The sequence below is a fragment of the Centruroides vittatus genome, unplaced genomic scaffold, assembly GCF_030686945.1.
Source record: "Centruroides vittatus isolate TY-2023 unplaced genomic scaffold, ASM3068694v2 contig_4, whole genome shotgun sequence".
NCBI classification, from domain to species: domain Eukaryota; kingdom Metazoa; phylum Arthropoda; class Arachnida; order Scorpiones; family Buthidae; genus Centruroides; species Centruroides vittatus.
This window is the reverse complement of record NW_027122214.1, coordinates 2,529,006-2,551,273: the sequence shown is the minus strand read 5'-3', so window position 1 is coordinate 2,551,273 and position 22,268 is coordinate 2,529,006. Positions and strand designations below refer to the sequence as shown.

Sequence of the window (22,268 nt, the reverse complement as noted above, 5' to 3'; positions counted from 1 at the left end):
TCAATTAAAATGTAAACTTTTTTCACTTAATACAAGCTTGCATAATAAATGCAAGGGGTCTAAAAACAATTGCATTAGTCACCAATAAAAACTTTATACATTACTTTGAATGAATATTAGTATTTTAAAATTGATATATGTTTTCAGCTTATAATTGCATTGATTATGACTATATTTGTTAATAAATTTTATATATATTTAAAAAATTCAATTTTTTATTTTCATTTTTTCAGAGTACTACATTAAGTTGTAAATGTGGAGATCTTGATAGAGAGGTACAGAATGATTTTTACACAATTTTTAGCATTTTAATTATATTTATTTAATTTAATATATCTGATTTCTTGAAATAGATCTAAGTATAATTTGTTAACTTAATAATGGTTATTTAATGTTGCTATTTGAATTCTTAGTTTTTACATTTTAAAGATGATAATATTTAAATTTGTTTAAAATTAATATAATTGTCAGTCACATAGCAACAAAATTTGACACTTATAGTGGAAAGTGAGAAGTGCCTTTATATATCACAAAAACTATCAAGTCTCAATTTATTTTTCTTGAACTATATGTAATTAAAATTGATTTAATAAATAAAATAAAAAATGTTTTGGTACCTTTAACAATTGGTGGTACCTTTTAACGATTATTAGCTTTGGCTAGAGCCACATTGGTGACATTTTAACTATGCTATTTATAATAGATATAACATAATTTTCTTTTCAGTGATTTGGTTATTTTTACATTCTTATTACTGCTATAAATGTTAGAAAATATATTAAAAGTTATTAAAAGTTACACTAAATATTTTTCTCTTATGCTTCAGTATGTGATAAGATATTCCAGTGAAATTATAAATTTTTATTAAAATCTCTATAATTATTTTTAGATGATTAGTTTATTAGGAGTGTCTGAAGCTGTTTTGAATAATGTAATATTTTGTCATCAAGAAGAATCAAACTGGTAATTAAAATTTTATTATTGTTACATTTTTTTAAAAATTTCAAATTTTTTTATTGTAATTAATGAGAATCTTCTACGCTTTAAAGTTATGAACTGTGTTTGTATCATTGGATTATTATACATTTTAGTCTAATTTCATTATGTCAATTTTAAATTTAATATTTAAGATTTTTAAAGATATTAATAAATTTTAAAAAATTTCTATCTTTAATATGTTGCATGATTAGTTCCCATGTAATAAAGCATATTTTGATATAATGATAATACAAGATAGAAATTGCTGAATATTTTTCATTTTATAGACTATGGAATATTCGGTCTAAATATTTTGAAAACATAATGAAATTTAATTGTAAAAATAAAGATTTATATTGTTTTATACCTCATGAAATTTTACCAAACTCTAAAAACAGAAATAATACTGAAATTTCAAAAATTCAGAAGATTAATATATTTTATTTTTAATGAATTTAAGCTAGTCTCACACACTAAAATAAGATAGTCTTGGATATAGATGTCCAATTGAAAAGTATATTTAATTACATAAATAAACAGAAAAATATAGCCATATATTTCAAAGTTAGGCTTGGTGAAATTGGCAAAAAGCTAAAAACTTGAAAGTATTAGTAAAACTCAGTATAATGTTATATTTGATAAATTTTGAAGGGATTTGAAGATTTCAATTTGGTTTTCATCTGAAAATAAGAAAATATCTTGAGAATGTTTTTCAGAATTTATAGAAAATACTTTTGTAAAATAAGAAGTTTGAGCTTTATTTTATGTTTTATATTGTAATAGAATCTTTTCTGAACATTGAAATTAATAAAAATAAGATGTATTAAACTGAACTTAAAAATATATTAAAAAGTAATCTTGATATCAAATGACAATATAATTGTAATTCAAACTGAAATGATAATATTACAATTTTTAATAAATATAAAATGCCACATTAGTTTTAGACTATGGCAAATCATGTTTATGTTTAGCAATAAGGATTGGACTATAGTTTAATTATAAAAATAATTAAAGTTATTTTTTATATACTTTTAATGTTTTCAAATTATATTGATCTATAATCATATAGATTACATAAATTAATACTATTTTGTTATTTTATATTGTAAAATAAAATTACAAATAGCTAAATTGATATATTTTTTCTTGTGTTCAAAATTTTCAAAAGACTTTTTCAATTCTATAATTATACTCTGTTTTGGACAGATATGTCTCTTTGTCTTTCATTTTTTAAAAGCATACACTGATTTTTCTTTCCACTAAGATAATTTTTTGTTTAATTCTAAAATTTCACAATATGAGATTTTTTAATAATAATTAAGTAAAATTATTATTTTAGGCCATTGAGTGAAGGAAAGGCAGTCAAAGAAATATTTGATGAAATATTTGCAGCAACTCGATACATTAAAGCTCTGAAAAGTATTAAAGAAATTAGAGCAGAACAGGTATTTTTTTCTTACAAGAACTTTTATATATATACTTAATGCCATAAAGCATATTAAAAAGCTAAATAAATCTGATATCATATCTCATACATGACCAACTTATAGGGGGAGGGGTATGATCTATTTTTATGAGTCTAAAGTATTTATAATCTACCGTTACATTTTCATTTCTGTGTAAAAGTTGTTGTAGCTTAATTTTACTTTTATAAGTGCAATACATGATTATGTTTATTTTTGCACTATAATTATTTCTTATATTTTTATGGTAAAGCTTGTGGGGCATTATAAATTAAACAGCAGCATTTATTTTTTATCATGACAAAACAGGATTTTTATTTCCTATTCATGAAGATAATAACACTTATTGCTACTAGTGCTCCCAAAAAAAGAACATTATTACTGACTAATGAGTACATTTGTTATTTGCTAATAATAATATTTTTTGCTCTTATAAAATATAATAATAATAATCCCTCTCCCATGGTCACCACCTGGTTGTGGTGGGGGCCCAGTAATTTTACTAATCTAAAGAGCAATGTAGGCTGGAGCACAAAGCTCCTGGTAGGGACATCTATGCCAGTAAGGTCTACGGGGAGAAATAATGCTAAGTGACCACATCCGCATTATGTGCAGATATTTATCATGGTAGTAATCAGGTCTAAATCTGATACTCACCCGAGTTCAAGAATCACTCAGAAGACGATTAATTCTCAGATATTTTATTTAAATGCATTTTGGATTGGAATTCTCGCCGATCCTTCTTCAGTAAAGATACAATCTGCGACAGAGCCTATACTGATATTTCAAACTCTTTGAAATCAATTACAGTAACAATCCTGTTGGATTTGAAGGACATAACATTTCAGTTTATTCATCCAAAAAAACCCCTTTTAAGTGGTTATAAAAGTGACTGATTATATCTAGCAAATATTGCTAATTTTAGCTTTGTATTAAAATTGGTCAAGTGAGAAAAATTAACAAAGAATTTTGTTACCATCTGATATTGTTCTCATATGTAACTGTTACAACTATTCAGAAATTGCATTTTGAGGTCTTCTCTCATCCAGTATATTTACTACTGTATAACTGGTAAATCCAGTATATTTACTAATTATACAATTCCATCTTAATGATCTGTTAAAGAACACAAAACTTAATGACTCTTCTAATCAGATGAGGAGGTTCAGCCGGTAACAAATGGTTTTAAGTCATTAAGAGTTTTTCTTATGAAGTATTGAATCATTAGTTGATTATTAGAAGTATGTGACAGAGAAGAAAATTATGTTGGAAAGAAAATATATTGTAGTAAACTGTTTTGGTTATTTGGAAAATAAAACTGATTTTCTGGTCTTATTTGACCCTGCCTCATATTAAATAAGTATTTAGTTTTGCTGTTTATAGAACTAATGATATTTTATATCCATCTCAGCCTTTAAGCTGTAATAAAATAATTAAATAAATAATAGAATATAATTATTCAAAAATAGAAAATTGTGAGAATCTTGGCTAGTATTTTTGTAATTTTGACAATCTTAATTATTTACTTTTTGTTTGAAAATCAAGAAAATTATTTTATTTAAACCTGCATTGACAAATACTGGGAAGTTTGTGAGATTTTCCCATCGATAACACTTCTGTTATAAATGACACATCTGATAAAAATTATTTATTGAAGGAAATCTCATAAAAAATCAGGGATTGGATTGGACTAACCACCAGTTCCATGCATCACCTTACCAAATTTGGACATTAGAATAGCAGGGGGGAAGATCCTAAATAAAAAGCAATGGGAAAGATCACAAAGAGAGTTTGCCTGTCTGCTTTTGAAGTGTGTACTCCTCTCCACTGCGCTTCACCATCGATCTTTTTGTGCTCCTACTGTTTTCCACTGGACCTTAGCCACTCAAAACTAACAAACAATTGATTGGAACCCATTGTGGATATTACTATTGTAAACTTTGAATTCAAGACTTCTCATAAACAAACCTTCCCTCTTGAAGCTGACTAGCAAGTGTTGAACATTACAGATTCAGGTATTTATCAACCAGCATATGCAATTGTAAGCACTCTCTCTCATATAAACATGCATAAAGGTTTAGACTCTCTCTCTATTTCTATTTTTCTTTGTCATTTTTAGTCTTTTGAAAAATAAATATTTGTTCTGTGGTTAAATGAATAGTGAAGTGCATTATTTCTGATGCGATGTCTCATGACTCTCTCCTTCATCCCAAGCCTATTCGTTCTCTCATATGTGATCACTAGTGCATTATATAATTATTCAGAAGGTTCCAGTGTGCCTAAAGTCACAGCTGGTGTCAATCCTGACTAGAGCATTGCTGATATAGCCATTGCAGAGCCAACATATAACAGTCACAAAATCAATAATTTTGTGATTTATCTATTATATGCTTGGTTTATTCCATAATGTTTTCCTATAGTTTGAATACTTTTGAGTTTAATAATACAGTTGAATCCCATTTATATGTTTTTCATTTGTATGATTTCGTACTTATATGTCATATTTTTCAGTACCCTAAGGCATGTTTTTTCACTTATGTGTTATTCACTTTGAAGTGGAAAAATTTTAAATGATTGAAAAAATTGAAAAAGAAAATTATGTATTGACTTCACATTGCCACAGTCCACATGACAGCAAATTGCCAACAAATGCAAAAAGCAGAGAGAATAATACATAACATTTGATGTCATTTCTGATAAATTTTCCCTTGTAGCAAATCACTCCACTAGTCCAAGACATTGAAAATTGTCACTTTTCACATCTTGTAGTGTGAATCAATTTTACTGAGTGAATAAAAATTACTTTCTTATCTGTTTTCACTATTCATTGTCAGTCATGGTCAGTCTGAGCTAACTTTTAGGATGACTCTTCATTCTGTCATATGAGTGAAGTTTTGGCAGGAGAAAATTGATGTCACATACAGTATCAGTATGAGATAAGTCTATTGAAAAAAACTAAGAAACAAACAAAACTTGGTCACTTTTTAAAAGTACATGAATTAATTTCATACTGGTTTTATTTTTTTTCACATGTTCAAATGTATTAAATATAGTAAATTAATATTTCTTTATTAAGTATTACACTTATAAATTCAGTTGTACAGCATTAATTTGTGCCATGCCATACCACACGATGACTACATTTCTCTGAAAGCAATTCAAAAGTAGTTTCACTTGTTCATTTTTCTCACTTATAAGATATTTTTCTCAATTCCCTTGAAAAATGTTTATTCATTTTTCTAGGGTTTTACTTTTATATTAAAACATTTTATTAAGATTAACGAATTAATCTCTTAATATATAAATTATATTTGAATTTATTCATTTAAAATTATATTTCTTAATCTGATATTTATTTTTTATTAGATAAAAAATTTACATATATATAAAACAGAAATAAAATATCTTAAAGAGAATAAAGAAGAATCTGATAAGGTATTGAAAATTATTCTAGTTTTGTGGTAGATATGTAGCTATATTTTGTTATGCATGAGAAAGCACACACAGATTACAGATCTAATGGATTATATCTGTAATCCATTCTCAAATTCGAGTTTGTATAATATAGAAAATTTAATGTGAATTTTTTATTTAAGTAGAACTAAATAAGAATCTTATTAAGGATCATTAATTATGATATTAAGATGTATTAAATTTTATTGTTATTTATCAACCTAAACTCATTTCTTAGTTACCAATGATAAATAACTAGTACAAAAATAAAATCCAAACTAATTCTTTCTTTGCTTACAAAATCCTAAAATATTTGCAAAATTTTGCTCAAATTTCTTTTAGATAAAGGGCATTTTTTTAAGGGGCAAAAAATTGCTCCCAACCTATATTCAAATCAATACAGTTTTCTTTGATTTATATCATAGAAAACTGTATTGACTGTGGTACATGTTATACAGAGTTAAAGTGATATTAAAATTTAGTGTATTGATTGTTTAGTGATGCTGAAATTCAGCTAACTTGGACTTGTCCTGCTGCAATCTGCAGACCATGTTTAGTGCAATTATAAATAATTGATTGCTTTTGAATGATTGACCAAACTAAGCCAATTGTTTGTTATTGAATTTAGCAGAATCAGTCAGTTTTGGTAATTTTTACAGAAATTTTATTTTGTTAAGTTTTTTATTTTTCTTCTAGAAGTCTTTACTAAATGAGCAATTATCAAAAATTGGGAGAATTTTGTCAAAAATTTATCACAAAATTTATTCTGTTGTAAAGTATAAATTTCTATTATAACCATATTGAATATATAAGTTTATAATTACATGTTTTAGACATTATAAAAATGCTTTAGACAGTTATATAAAAAATAAGACAAGTGAAATCAAAACAAAGTTTCAGTTTCTTTTTCAATAGTCATAAAACTGGAAGTACACTTTCCAGAATATATGTGAAATATGCAAATAAGCTTACTTTTCTTGCGTGATTTACATGCTGGGCAGCTAATACTAGGCACATGAAACAATGTTTTATGTGCCTAGTATTAGTTCCATTAATTTTATTTTCATTGATAATGATAAAAAAAAGCAGCAGTAAGTTACAGTTTGTTACTTATATGCATTGGAAACTTATATTTCTTTCTATAAAACAAACTTTTTGAGTAGAATTGTCCAATTAATTGGGTTGCAATTTGAAAAAATTATAGACTTGTAAATTCCCACTGTTGTCCATCTGTTGTCTGTCTGTCATTTCTTAATTTCAAGAATGGAGTCAGATAGATGAAAGATGAGACCGGATATGGAAACTTTAGGAGCAGGAGGCCCTGATAAACTACATATGAACTTTCAATGCAAACTGCAAGTTTTGTTATTTCAATTCAAAAATTTTTTCTTGAAAAGTGTTAGATAGATGACCAGCACAACTCTATTGTTAAAGGAAAAGTATGATGTACAAGCACAAGCCACTACTAATTAGAGGTGGAGAAGATATATTTTAAATTAAATAAATTAAAAATATGATTAAAAATTGCAGTCAGGCATTGGGATGATGTCACAATAAATAATTGTTCATTAGGTATGATTTAAATTCAGTTTGTGCTGAAGTTGAAATTACTACATAAACAATTAAAAATTTTTTGTTTTGTTTGATGTCACAACTTGGTGAATTTAAAGACACTTGGCAAAATTCATCGATATTTATTTCATAAGCTTTACAGAAACACGTTTCGGGCTTTCGCTCCTCGTCAGTCTGTTACATAATGAACATGTGTTGCATCTGGAGGACATCTGTCCGTCACCTTCCGCACAAAGTCTTACACCCAGAACGCTGCACACAGCCATGCCTACAATTGTATAAATATACTTTTTAAGATTTTTTATTTTAGTAGTTGTAACCAGCTTTTATGGATTTCGATGCTAAAAAATCGTGAACAGAACAAGCTTACTACAGAAGAAGGAAAAACATCTTAACGACCTAAGAACTAAATTCCTATTAAATGGCTACCCTCGACGAATAATAAATAACTGGGAAAGTAAAATCTACAACAAAAGACTGGTAAATAATCAAAGAAAAGATAAAAGCAGTTTAAGATACATCCCCTTCCCCTACATTCATGGTTTCTTCGAACAGATAAGTAAAAGTTTCGATAAAATGAATATAAAGCTGGCACCAACCTATAAAAACCTACAAAAAAGAATCCAGCAGACTAAACCTAGCGCAAATAAACAACCTGACAAATACAACACTACTGACGTCATTTACAAAATACCTTGCACACGTGTCCCACCAAAAGTATACATTGGTGAAACAAAAGGAATATTGGAAACAAGATTAAAAGAACACATCGCAGACCTAAAATATAGTAGGTTAATCTCTGTTTTTTACGATCATTGCACAACTCATAACTGCGGCATAGATAAAACTAATGTTAAAATAGTTCACAAGGAAAAAAATTGCTACAAAAGAAAATTTAAGGAAAGCTACGAAATAACGATCGACAAAAATAATATCAACAAGAACCTTAGCATCGAAATCCATAAAAGCTGGTTACAACTACTAAAATAAAAAATCTTAAAAAGTATATTTATACAATCGTAGGCATGGCTGTGTGCAGCATTCTGGGTGTATGACTTTGTGCGGAAGGTTACGGACAGATGTCCTCCAGATGCAACACGTGTTCATTACGTAACAGACTGACGAGGAGCAAAAGCCCGAAACGCGTTTCTGTAAAGCTTAAGAAATAAATATCGATGAATTTTGCCAAGTGTCTTTAAATTCACCAAGTTGTGACATCAAACAAAACAAGAATAGAAGACACGGTTTCAACAAAACTAATTAAAAATTTATTTATGTTGATTATATTTAGAAATATCTGCAAATCAAACTAATGAAATAAGAAACAGGAATGATGACAATAGAAAGTTCTGATGAAGATGAAAACAATGAAGTATTCTTTCAATCAATGACTTTCCAAATTTTTTAATGAAAATTGTATACAAATAAAATTAATATAAGGTCAATGTACATAAAATTAATAAAAGGTCAATGTAATTTTTTTTCAAAAAGTAAAGATTCCAAAATTGGGAGTTGACTTATATTCAGGAAAGTACAGTATTTCTTATTGAATATTTATGAACAGAGAACAGACAAATTATTAATTTTTTATAAGCACCAGAAAGCTGAGTATAGATATTTATGATATAAATATTTTAAAATTGAAAAATTTAATAAAAGAGTTTCAGACATGTTTGTGAAACATTTATAAATAAATATAATAAAAATAAACAAGAATAATCTTTAGATATTCAATATTTAAAATTTTGTATGTTTGATGCAATCTACGGAAAGGTTCTTAAATATGGAAAAGTAAATTTTGCTGTAGAGCAAAGAGTGCAATCTAAGTACAGTGCATTCTTTAAATTGAACTTAGATTGTTTCTAGTAACATTTGGCAACATTTTAAGCCATAAACATTTTCTTATGTACTACTATTAGTTTGTAGAATAAGACACTTTCTAAAAACAAAAATAGATTTTTCTGACATAAGGTACCTTTTTATAAATTGCATTATGATTTAAGTAAAATCAAATGTTTTATTTATATATTTTTATTAATGATTAATCTTATACTTTTAAATATCAGTATTTTTAATAATTACTATTTACTCAATATAAGATCAATTGAAATATTTTATATGCTTAAATTTTTTTTTTTTTTAATTTTTTAAGTTGAAAACTGAATTGGAGAATGTAAAAACAAGACTTCTTGCTACAAAAAATAAAATTGCGGATATTTCTGAGAGTCTTAAGCCAGTTGAAGTAAATCAAACATACATATATATTTTAAGATAGTTTTTATAATTTATTTTTCTTATTTATATTCTAAATTATGACATTTATAGAAAGATTTAAAAATGGTTATAAAACAAGAAACTAACATTAATAAAATCAAAGAAGAAAAAGGTAACAAAATTTCTCTTTATTGATTGAAGCTAATATTAGTTTTGCATTTTAATAAATGAATGATATAAAGAATTATTTTTAATTATTTTCTACATTTTATAAATACTTTCTAATTTTTTAGCCAAGCATGAAGGGATAAAAAATGAACTTACTAAACAGAAAAATGAATTGCAGAAAAATATAAAAGATTTGTTTCAAGGTACAAAGCATGAACTACAATTAAAAATAAAAGAATTTGAAACAAAATTACAGGAAAAGAAAGATTCATTAAAGAAGGTAAAAATTTTTAAATATATATTTAATTAACCAAAGAATTTTAAATCCATAACATTTATTATTACATAAAATATATAATAAAAAAAATTTTAATAAATAGCAGACTTTTTTTTAGCAGATTATTAGAAAATGATAAGACATACAAAATAATATACATCACATACAATTTTTTTAAATCTAAGATCCTCAAATATCTTGGAACGAAAAAGAATCATGTATTATTTCGAGATAGTCCAGTAGAGTTTTTATGAATTGAGAATCTAACTCTTATATCTACTATAAAAATGCAGAAGAGTTAGATTAAATGTATATAGAATATAATAGTGTTCTCATATAGATTTATAGTTTTGAGAAAAAGATTTTCTGAAATAAAAACAAGCATTGAAAATAAACAAAAAATTCAGCAAATAATTTGGAGATTAGTTACCAATTTTGTACTATTTAAAAACAATATAGACCAATAAATTGCTTTGATCTGGAGTAAAACTTTGACCAGAATTATGGAAAATGTTAAACCAAATGATTGCCTTAATTAGTCGGGCTATTATTTGCTGCTATTAATAATTAGAAGTTAAGTAATTTGGTGTTAGAGGTGGACATTTGGCACCTTTTCTTATGGAAATTAATAATTATAATCATTTAATATTTACTAAATAATTTAGAATAGTCTGGAAGATAAGAATTGGCCCAGATTGGGATTTGAACCTTCAACCTTCGCTTACCATGTGGTGCACTGCCATTTATGCCACCCAGATTTCTGAGAGATTCTTCACTTCCAGACATATTTAAATCTTGATACCATCTATCTCTAATACCAAATTATTTAATTTCTAATTATTAATAGTAGCAAAAAATAGCCTGATTAATTATGGTGATCCTTTGGTTTAGTATTAATACATCATGCTTTGGGATGTTTATATATATGGAAAATGTTAATGAAAGAACAAGAATTTGCAAATGCAATCAAAGTGGCCATTTCTTAAAATATTCCAAACTTGATGATTTAAAAACATATTTAAAATAATTAATAGCAATTTGTAATTTGTATTTTTATTTCTTGGCTCAAAATTGATAAGCATCAGAAATGAGATGATTAATTTCATGATAACTTGTATTTACTGAAAATCCATTATAGGCAAAGTAAAAATTGTCATTGTCTGAAATTTTTCATGAATTTTAAGAAATTTTCAGAAACAGTTTATTTGAATATGTTATCCAGACTTAAATTTCTTAATATTTTTAAATTTTATTTGATTTTGTTTACTTATTTTTGATATACTATGCCAACTTATACTGTATATATAAACTTTTTACTTTATTATATAGAATATTTATTAAATGTGTAGGCATACAGTAATAATTTTTGTTCATATATAAATCACTAGCAAATGAGCCCGGCATTGCTAGGACAAATGATTTGTATGATTTCGTAAATATTGTACATTTGGAAATTAAGTTATTACTATCAAAAACAAAAAAATCGCATTTAAAATAGCACAGTAGAAGCCATTCTTCAGATTAAGTCTTAATCCTCTCCCTCTCCCCTGCAGGGGGGACTTTCCAAAAAATCCCTTTGTAGTGTGCATTCTCATGACATACCCTAACTCAATACCAAATTTCACTTCTTTAGGTTTAGTGGTTTGCTCTGGGCAATGATGAATCAGTCAGTCAGGACATGTCATTTTATATATATAGATTAAGTGTTAAATTAATGTATTTCAGATTTTTTATCATTAAATTTGAAAATAAAATTTTTAAAGATACTCAATATATGACAAATTATTTCTGTTTTATTAAGTATGAAAATTTTGCAAATGTTTTAAAATGCTCATAGATAATAAAAAGAATAAGAGACTTTAACCTGCAATATTTATTTATATAATTATTATTTATTTATTTTTAAAAATATAATTATTATATTAATTCATCATATATTCACCAAAATATTTTATAATTTAATAGTTTTTAATTAATACAGATACTTTTTTCAATATAGTTACAGCAAGATTCATCCGATGCTAGTAAAGAATGTGATCGTTGGAGGAAAATGCAAACAGATTCAATAGAAAAATTAGGAAGAATGAATGCTGAACATGAAGTAAAAATTTTATTTTTTGAATAAAATGAAAGTGAATATGTTTGTACTGTACATACATATAGTTTATATATATCAATATATAGTATCAATAATAAAATAAAAAACTTAATCACAAAATCAGTATAAATTATTAACAATTAAAACTAATAATTTTTTTCTGTAATATTTTAGTAGAAATTTAATTTTAAATTGATTTTGATGAATGACAGAAGTATGACTAATAGTTTTAAAGATAAAGACAAGCAGCAGTAAAAGTGCTTCCAAATTAATTTTGTGATTTAAAAACGATACAATGAATATTATTCTAATACTTCAATTAAAATATCAGAATTTTCTATCATTGATATAAATATAACTTTTTAGTGTTAAACAATATCCAATATTTTTTTACTCTTACATTGTAGATAGTATTTATATTTTCAATTCAATTCAATTCAAATTTATTAACAAAAGGGAGAGATTTTCCTGTTACAGGGGGGTGATACACATAGATGATATTGGTTAACAATTTTAGTTTACAAAAGTATTACAGTAGAGCATCGATTATTCGATTCCCGATTAACCGTCACATCGGTTAACCGACCGCGTTCTAGTTGGCAAATTCAAATGTCCACTAGTGATGTGGCGCTACAATATTTGGCTATGTCTTGGCTACTTTAATATTATTTTTGTTAAATTTTTTCATGTTTTAGCTGGAAACACTGGCTCGACCATGAAAGGGAGGCCAGGATTTAAACCAGGCTTAATTTTCTATTTTTGCTTTATTTCTGTATTTATTTTGTGCAAAATAAAGAAATAATTTAATGATGATTATTGTTTAAAAAAAACATTTGTTAGGCTTAACATCGATGAAAATTCAATGCGAAGTAGGTTAATAGCGATATACTAATATGCTTATTACATGGGATATGCTAATATACTAATACACTGTACTAATAATGTATTTTTTCTTACTTTTCGGTTATCCGTTTTTTCAGTTATTTGACCAACCTCAGTCCCCAATTGAGTCGGATAATCGATGCTCTACTGTATATTGATAATAAAACAATCATAATTTAACAGAACCGTACAGTCATTTTGCCTTATGTCCTATAGACAGAGTAAGTAAAAAAAATACTGTATTAGGATAGTTAAGTTTTATAATGATTTTTATTTACTATTAATAACATTTATTTAATTTTTTACAATTTTTTCCATGATTTTAAAAAAGTAATTATAAATTTTATATAGATCCTTTTTATTGAGAAAGTTTAAATTTATTTTGAGTTCAAGAGGAGATCTACAGTTATATATTCATATGATATCATATTGTTCACGCATATTTATAAGTTCTTGACAGGTTTCTAGAAGGTGGAATGCTGAGAAGTCTTCGGATTGACATAAACAACAATGGGTATTTGAAAAGTTTATGTAGGTATTATTGACAAAGAGAGAATATTTGTTAAGGCATAGCTGGATTATTAGTCGTTTCATGTTCAAATCAATTGGTTGCCACATATATTGCTGGGAAGACGGGATTTCAAATAAGTTGATGTACCAGGGATGATAATTACTATGGTTTAAAGAGAGTTGGTCTTTATTTATAGAGTGAGATATGGCAGAGTTTAACAGAAGAGTATAACTGTATTTCCAATCCTGAATGATATCTTTAAATAATTGTTCTGATATGCCAAATGAGTTTAAAATTTTACATAATTTGTATTGCCATAGCTGCTTGTAATTTACATTTTTGCTCTGCTTGAAAGTTGTTTCTTGATGTAAGAAAGTTATATTATTGTCACTTTTGAATTTGAGTCTATAATAAAATTTAATTATACGTTTAACAGCAAGGGAAATGACCAGATACGATTTGTTTTGTGTCAGAGAGCATAACCAGAAATTGTTCTTTCTAGATGGAATAATTTACGTAGGAAATAGATATGAAAGGACTCGAGTTTATATAAATAATCCAGACTCCAGATAGGGCTTGCATAGTAAATAATAGGGTTGATTTAATTATTTAATTAAATTATAATTATTAAATTTAACACGAGATGGCATCTAACATCTTCCACTTGGGTTAAATTTATTAGTAAATTATTATTATTATTATTATTATTATAGCCATTTTTTAGCCCATTATTGTAAGCTGTAATACCTGAATTGAACAAAATGGCAATTTGTGTAAAGATAAAATAATTTTATGATTAATTATTTCTAAATAAGAACTAATAAATTATTTAACAAGAAGTAATGAAAATACAGAGAATTCTGTAAATTTTTCTGATTTCAATATCTTTGAGTTGAACCGATTCAGTATGCAATGTTCATGTCAAAAGAACATTTATATTCTTTTGATAGTTATATTTTTGTTTATAGTTATAGTTATATTATATTATAGTTTAATAGTTATATTTTTGTTACCACTTAATATGAAAATGAAAATGAATATGGTGATGATATTTAATTTTCATATTTATAATTTTTTAAATTATTAATTTAGAACAATTATTAATAAAGAATAATTTTTTTTGCAGCAATATGTAGAAGCTGTTTCGAAAAGAAATGATTTGCTAATTAAGTTTTGTGAAGATTTAAACATTTCTATTGATGCTTCATTAAAAAAAAATCTACCAGAATATGAAGTTACATCTGCTCTTCAGAAAGTGAAGTTAAAGATAAAAGAGGAAGAAGATAATTTACAGTCTATAAAAGTAAACAATTTATTCAAATATTTTTTTTCTGTACATTATAATGAAAGATATGATAAATTCTGTTTGATTGTTAGATATTTAATATAAAACAAAATTAATGTAAAAAAATAACAATTTTTGAAAATGAAGGTATTATCAAGCTCTTATTTTATTGTGGGCAATCGTTCTTCTCAATGCTTTTAGAATTATCAGTTAAATTGAAAATTAATTCTAGTGCTTAAAATGCTTACAAGAGAGTGACTTTTGCATTCACAGTACGTAATCCAAATTATATAATAAATAAATTAATTTTTAGGCTTAAAATAACTCGGAAAGATCTGATAATATTTGGCAATTTGTTTGGTTTAAAAATTTTAGGCTAAAATGGTTTACATGATATCTCTCTCTCAAGTATGCTATTAAGATTTATGACTTTGAAATCATAGTAATTGCAATGAAAATAGCATAATCAAAAACGTTTTTAGTTAGAAAATTATTTCATATTTATTTAATACAAAAATCCAAACAGAATCATCAATAATCAATTGTAAGGCCAAGAACACACATGCATAAAATTGTGTGGCAGAAAACTGAATCAGAAATCAGCTTTTGGTTCAATTTCTGTTTTATGCTTTTATGCCAGAGCACATACATAAAAATTCTGGCTGAATAGGAAATGCCACTGCCACTAACAGTGTTAATTTTATTAATTTTTTTTCTCTCATATATCTATCCCTTTGTACCTTCTATTTTTTCTCTGCTGCCTCTGCTATAATTTAGAAAATTTAAATTTATAGGCTTGTATTCCGAATTGAAATAAAGAACGTGTGATCTAAATACTATATATTGATTCTACTAGACCTACCTGTTATTTGAAATTTTGCACCTATAGCCATCCATCAACATTGTTACTGTTTTAAACAATGTGGTTGAACGGATTCAATAAAGTTTTCTATTTCATTTATTTTTCATTTTTTGGAAACCATCACAATTGTAGAGCTAACTGCCATTGATGCCAGTATTAGAATAAAAACCACATGTTTACTTTGATATTACAAGAAGACTTCTCTTTATTGGAGGAATTTTGTTGTAAAAATTTTACACACATAAAAGGTAGAGATATGCTGTACTCTTTTTTCAGTTATTTTTCAGCCAAAATTTCAGAAAAATTTTTTAGCTTCCTGTTTTATGTTAGATTTTATGCCGAATTTTACGCACGTGTGTTCCTGGCCTAATGGACTTACAAATCAAAAATGTAGTACTTATTTCTATTTAATGCTTATTGTGTGCTAAATATAAGTATCTATTAGACAGCTTCTTTACAAGCTAATAAGCACATCATGTACTTATAATTTTAGTTATCACATTAATAGTTTTAAATAAAATTTTAGTTTAAGCATTGGATATAATTATTTTTTATTTAATTTTAGGAAAAACATGAAAAAGTGGAAAATGATGTACAGAATCAATTGGATACTTTCAGAGATAAAAAGACTGAATTGGATCATTCTTGCAAAATCAATTCTGATTCAGTAGTAAGTTTTTAAATGTGTAATGTATGTTTAGAATGTTTTCAAAATTGAAAATTATGAATCAAATCATTACATGATGCATGTCATGCAATGGTTTGATTGTAACAAATTGTCTATTGTTTATATTGAATGATGTATATCAATATTAAAAAGTGTATTTTATAGATTAATATTTAATTTGTCATTAAATTTTATGTATATGTAGACCATGCTATAACCAAAACCAGATCAATCAATGATATTAATATAATAAATTACAATGAAAGAATGCAATCCCATATTGTACATTGTGAATGTATAAGTGTGAATTTTTGTCTATAGGTAATATTTTAAATAAATTTCTAGTGAATCAAAACACAATAAGTTGAATTTTTAAAGTCATATATTGGGTGGGAAGCACAATGAAAATAAGAATAAGAACAAAAATTAATGAAAATATGTTTTGACTGTTAGTAAATTAATTAGGAATATAATATTTAAGTGTTTTTTATTGCTCAATTTTTCCTTTTTTTCTGTACTGTGAGTCTGGAATATAATATTAGTAGTCACTCTGTGCCATAGGTTGCAATGAAAGAAAAGTGAAAAAAATTTTCTTTTTTAATCTTTCAAAAGACATATATGTTTATTTTTACAAATATCAAGTGTTTTCTACAAGATTAAAAGAAACAAAAGAAAAGAATATTACAATTTATCTATATAACAGAAGTTGACAACTTGTTGCACAGAGTGAGAATATCACATGGTATGTTCAAGATTCACAGTACAGAAATTCGAACAGTAGAAGTAACAGTATTACATTCATAAATAATTTACTGATAGTTCAAAGCATATTTTCATTAATTTTTGTTCTTATTCTTACTTTCATTATGCTTCCCGTCCAGTATGTGGCTACTTCAAAATTTCAGTTATTTTCTTTTGATTTACTAGAAATTTATTTAATATATTATAATCATATTTTTGGCTAGGACTATTGTTCACTAGAAGAAATTAATTACAGCTAACTAATTAAAGGATAAGAAACTAAAACATGAATATTACCTATAAATGAAAATTCAAGATTTATACATTTATAATATATAATATGGAATTGATGATTGATGATTCAGAGTCAAAGTTGCCATTTTAAAAATAATTTTAATAATTGTTGTTCTTCATTGATATTTAAAAAAAAAAAAAAAAACAGTTAAATTATTAAAATAATTAATGAAGATACATAGAAATCAGAATTAAAATAAGAGAATAAGAGCTTTATTATTATTTTTATCATACATATTAAAGTACATGTACATCATGAGGACAATTAAAGCCTCTTCAGTGCAATAAAAAATCTTTTGCACCTATTAAAACTTTTCTGTAATAAATAAAAATTGAACTGTAGTAGAATTAAGAAATTATTATTGATCAGATATCATTATATTTAATCATTTACTTATTATTTGTTTTAGTTTAAAAACAAGGAAAAAATTTCTTCAATTACAGCAGAACTTAATCATGCCAGTACACTTGTTAATAAAAAAGATGATTTGGACCATGATATACAGGAAATGGTAAATTATGTTAATTGTTTTTTAATGTTTAGAGAAAAATCTAAAATTATTTATTGATTTCATTATTTATGCAATATGTTTAATAGTTTTGTTATCCTGTGATATTATATTTAGTGGTGGCTCATGGTAAGCCTTGCTGAACTACGCATTTCCAAAGAAAAATAAGAACACAAAATAATCTGTCAATTTTTATTATATAATACTTATATAAATTATTATACATGATTAAAATTAATTTTTTTAAATCAAAATAAGGCAATAAAAACAGTATATGGAATACAAATGATTCCTATTAAGATTGTTGCATCCTCCTGCAACTGCACTGTTAAACAATGCAGTATCATCTCCCACTCAGAGATCAGTCCAGCACGTTTGGCTTTCACAACTCATGATATGATGAAATGCTTTAGATGACACTGTACTATTTAGCAGTACTGTTTCAAGAGAGCACAGAGCAAAGAATTAGTTGCTGATCAGAACAGAGGTGCAGAGTTCCCATGACCTATAAATATTAATATGAAAAAAACAAAAATTTTGAATCTTGAATATATTTTAATTAAATTAAAAGTATATTTTAACACTGGAATATATTATAAAGGCATGTTTAAACTATGTATTTTTTAAATTTAGTTAAAATTGAAGTTTCATAACATTCTGAAGACGTTTGAGTGTAATAAGTGAAAATATTTATTAATTGTCCTATTTTGAATTTATGTATTATCAGTCATATGAAGCTAATTTATGAAATTTGCATATTTCCAATGAGTTTCAACATTAATATATTTCCAATATTTGATATTGAAACTCATTCGGAATATAAATTATTTTTAAATAAAAACAAATTGTGTTTGAACCAGTATGTATGTATGTATATATATATATACTATATATAGTTTGTAATTTGTTATGTAAAGTAATCATAGCTGCTCAGCACCCCAATATCAGATAGCCACAAGTCACCACACATCCTTCTCTAGTTAATTGACTGATTTATTTTATGTAGCATTTGATGATATAATATATACTTAAATAATAACAAAGTAATATAAAATTAATGTTTTCTTAACTGAAGACAAAAAAAATTATATTTATAAAATGCTTTTAATCTTATAAATAAAAGCATTCAGTTTTTATTTATTTCATCTTTACAAATGTAGGTTTCTGTAAATGCTTGTATGAGTGGAATTTCACTTCCATGATATAAAGTTTTGTCCATCTTTTATAATGTAGTCTTCTGTAATATTTTTAACTTTATTGAAGAAATATTTTAATTACATATTTTTAAAATATTTTATTTTACAAAATGTCTTATTTTAAGTCTATTTTCTTTAACAAGAACTAACACAAAAAAAGTTTCTCCCAAATTTAGTAATATATAAGTAGCAAATATAAAAAATAATTCACAAGTTTATCTTTCATGAAAAGTAGTACTTGGGATAATTATTGAATGTGTATTAAACCTGCTGACACTTTCAATTGAATATTTAGCTATATACATTTAAGAAGTTAAAAAAATAACATTTTATCGACATTGCAAAATTTATAATTACAAATAAATACTTTTTTAATTAAACATTTTTCATCAAAGCAACACATGCTTCTTTAGACAGAAAGAAGAGAATTAAATATCAATATGTAACCAGTTCAAACACCATTATTCTCTAGGAATTATCACATTCCCAGATTCCAAAAATACTAGCCTATCAACAACTTTCCAGATGTATTTTGGAAATTACAAATATTGTAATTTCCAAAATGCATCTGGATAAAATAAAGTTGTATATTGATATTTTAAAAACAGAATAGAAGTAGAAAGTTAAATTATAAGAGATTTAATCATCAGAACATTAGATTATATGTTTGAATTACATATTTAAAATATATATAGTGCAATAAATGTTTTAGTGTCATAGGCAATGAAATAATTCTGAATAATTAAATCACTTAATAATAAATTTTAAATAAAGGGTATTAAAAGCAAAAAACAATTAAAATAAGAACACTTTTTTTTCTGAATACAGTTGGAAATTCATCATTCCTCCTACACATTATTTTTAAAAACAATCACTTTTTATTATTTTCCTAAAATTCATTTTTTATTCTTTATTGAATAATCAGCAGTGTCATTCTGAAAATTAAAAAGTTGTTTCTTCAAAAAATAATAACTCACTTAAGACATTTAAAAATTTTATAAAATATATAAGAGAAATTTTTCTTATTGATCCAATTTAATACTTTTGTCAATTAAAAAGGATAACAAACTGAAGGAAATGGAATCAGTAGGTGTCGAAAATTTCCGTAAAAAAATTGATGAGAAAAAGACAGAAAAAAATAATCACGAAGTTGAGTTAAACAAGTTGAAGTAAGTGTACATTAATGTAATGAGTTTGCAGTCATCTTTTCATTGTTAAATTAATTTTGTATTTTATAGTGCTGAAATGAATAAATTGCAAAAACAGCACAAAGTAAGAGCTGAAATAGAACTTCTAACAAAGGATAAGAAACGTAAAGAAGATACAATAAACAAAATGTAAGGAATTACATTTTAATATATAAAAATTAATAATGACTTGTCATTATAACTAAAGTAAAAACACTGTAATAAAGAAAATATATGATTATAATATGTATCAATTTAATAATTCAGTTTTTGTCTTATATTGCCATGTATTCAATGTTTTCAGCTGTAACATTAATATGGCATTTCTGTTGCTCAATTCAAAATAATGCTTTCATTGAATAAAAATTGCAGTTCTTTATTCTTTAATGATTCTTTGATGATTTAACTATAAAAAATAAAAATAAAAAAATTATTATTTTACTCTATTTTTTTCAGTAAAGCAGAACATTCAGGTACTATTACACATCTCTTAGGAATGATTCCAAGTGAAAAAATCCATCAACATTTAGAAAAATTTATCAGGTATTTAAATATAATATTAATTAAATTATAGAAAAGTGATTGAATTTATTAAAAAATTACAAGTAAATTTTTTAAAATTAAAATTTAGTGATTTAACAAGTGAGATTCAAAGTAAAAATGGAATTATGCAGAAGAAAAAGTTGAATTTATCTGCATTAGAAACAACAAGAAAACATCTTTTGTAAGTACATAAATCATATTGTGTCTACATTCAAAGTTTTAGGAAAGCCTATAACAAGCAACTAAACTTTTTAATAAACTCTTTGTTACTCATTACTATACACTACAAATTATAACGTAGTCTATCATTTTAAATTGTAAGCATAGACAATTTTCCATTTGAAGACCTTTTTACAATGATAAATGCATTTGATACTCAATTAGTATAAGTCTAAATTATCATAATATACTGCATACAACTTATTTATTTAGTAAAAGTCTATTAGACACTACATAGTTATCTACATTATAATATCAGTACTTTTTACAGGTATATATAGACTTTTTAATCATAAAAACATTTTATATTTATTTTAATTTTTCTTCACTAATTAATTCTATTATTAAGAACAAAGGTGAAAATTTAATACTTAAAACCTCAGAAGTTAAAGTTGTAAACAACTTTTTAAATATGTTTTATTTGAAAATAATTTTATAAAAATTTGATTAAGTGTAGATATATGTTTTGAGACAATTTTATTTATCTAGAACATGCTAATTATGTTCATTATGTTTGCAAAATGTGAAATATTAAAAAGCTCTCTGTTATGATATTATTGGTATTTTTCATTATTTGAATAATTTTCACTATTAATAATTTTGCAAATACAGTTTAACCCGTTTATAACGTCATCCATGGGACCGGCAATTTTTTGACATTATAACCGAGTGTCATTATCTGCGGGGTCATAATTTCAGTCCGATAAAACATACCAAGTGTGTTTAAGAATCTATTATAAACTCTATTCTAATTTTACATTGTATGTTTTACCATAAAATTATTTCCTAATTGTAATACTATATCTATTATGATAGTAATAATTTATTATCGTATGTATAAAAATGCAAACTACATGTTTAAATAAACTTTATTTACATCAGTGTAATTAAAAATTTCAAAAATTACATTTTATAAGAAATTTCTATTTGTCTTAAGTTTCAATAATGGCGGAACTTCCGGTTTTGAGAATAATGTTGAATCAAGAGGCAACGAAAGGTTAAATTAATGTATGCCAATTAAAAATAATTCAAATATTTCTTTACAAACTATTTGATATAATATGTTATGTTAAAAATAATAGAATATTTAACAATTTAACATAAAGTAATTTAAAAATGAGCACGTAATAACCGATCATCACGTCA

At 25.3% G+C, this 22,268-nt stretch overlaps 1 protein-coding gene across 1 annotated transcript in view; it reads left to right on the top strand.

Moving 5' to 3' along the window:
- rad50 (DNA repair protein rad50) overlaps window positions 1-22,268 on the top strand; it is a 57,290-nt gene that overhangs the window by 10,559 nt on the left and 24,463 nt on the right. Inside the window, exons 5-19 of the mRNA XM_067271485.1 lie at window positions 234-275; window positions 890-963; window positions 2,321-2,426; window positions 5,811-5,879; window positions 9,622-9,711; window positions 9,795-9,855; window positions 9,977-10,131; window positions 12,128-12,229; window positions 14,746-14,922; window positions 16,332-16,436; window positions 17,879-17,980; window positions 20,233-20,342; window positions 20,412-20,510; window positions 20,817-20,903; window positions 20,992-21,084. Coding sequence (XP_067127586.1) covers window positions 234-275; window positions 890-963; window positions 2,321-2,426; window positions 5,811-5,879; window positions 9,622-9,711; window positions 9,795-9,855; window positions 9,977-10,131; window positions 12,128-12,229; window positions 14,746-14,922; window positions 16,332-16,436; window positions 17,879-17,980; window positions 20,233-20,342; window positions 20,412-20,510; window positions 20,817-20,903; window positions 20,992-21,084 — 1,472 coding nt within the window. The remainder of the gene's footprint in view (window positions 1-233; window positions 276-889; window positions 964-2,320; window positions 2,427-5,810; window positions 5,880-9,621; window positions 9,712-9,794; window positions 9,856-9,976; window positions 10,132-12,127; window positions 12,230-14,745; window positions 14,923-16,331; window positions 16,437-17,878; window positions 17,981-20,232; window positions 20,343-20,411; window positions 20,511-20,816; window positions 20,904-20,991; window positions 21,085-22,268) is intronic.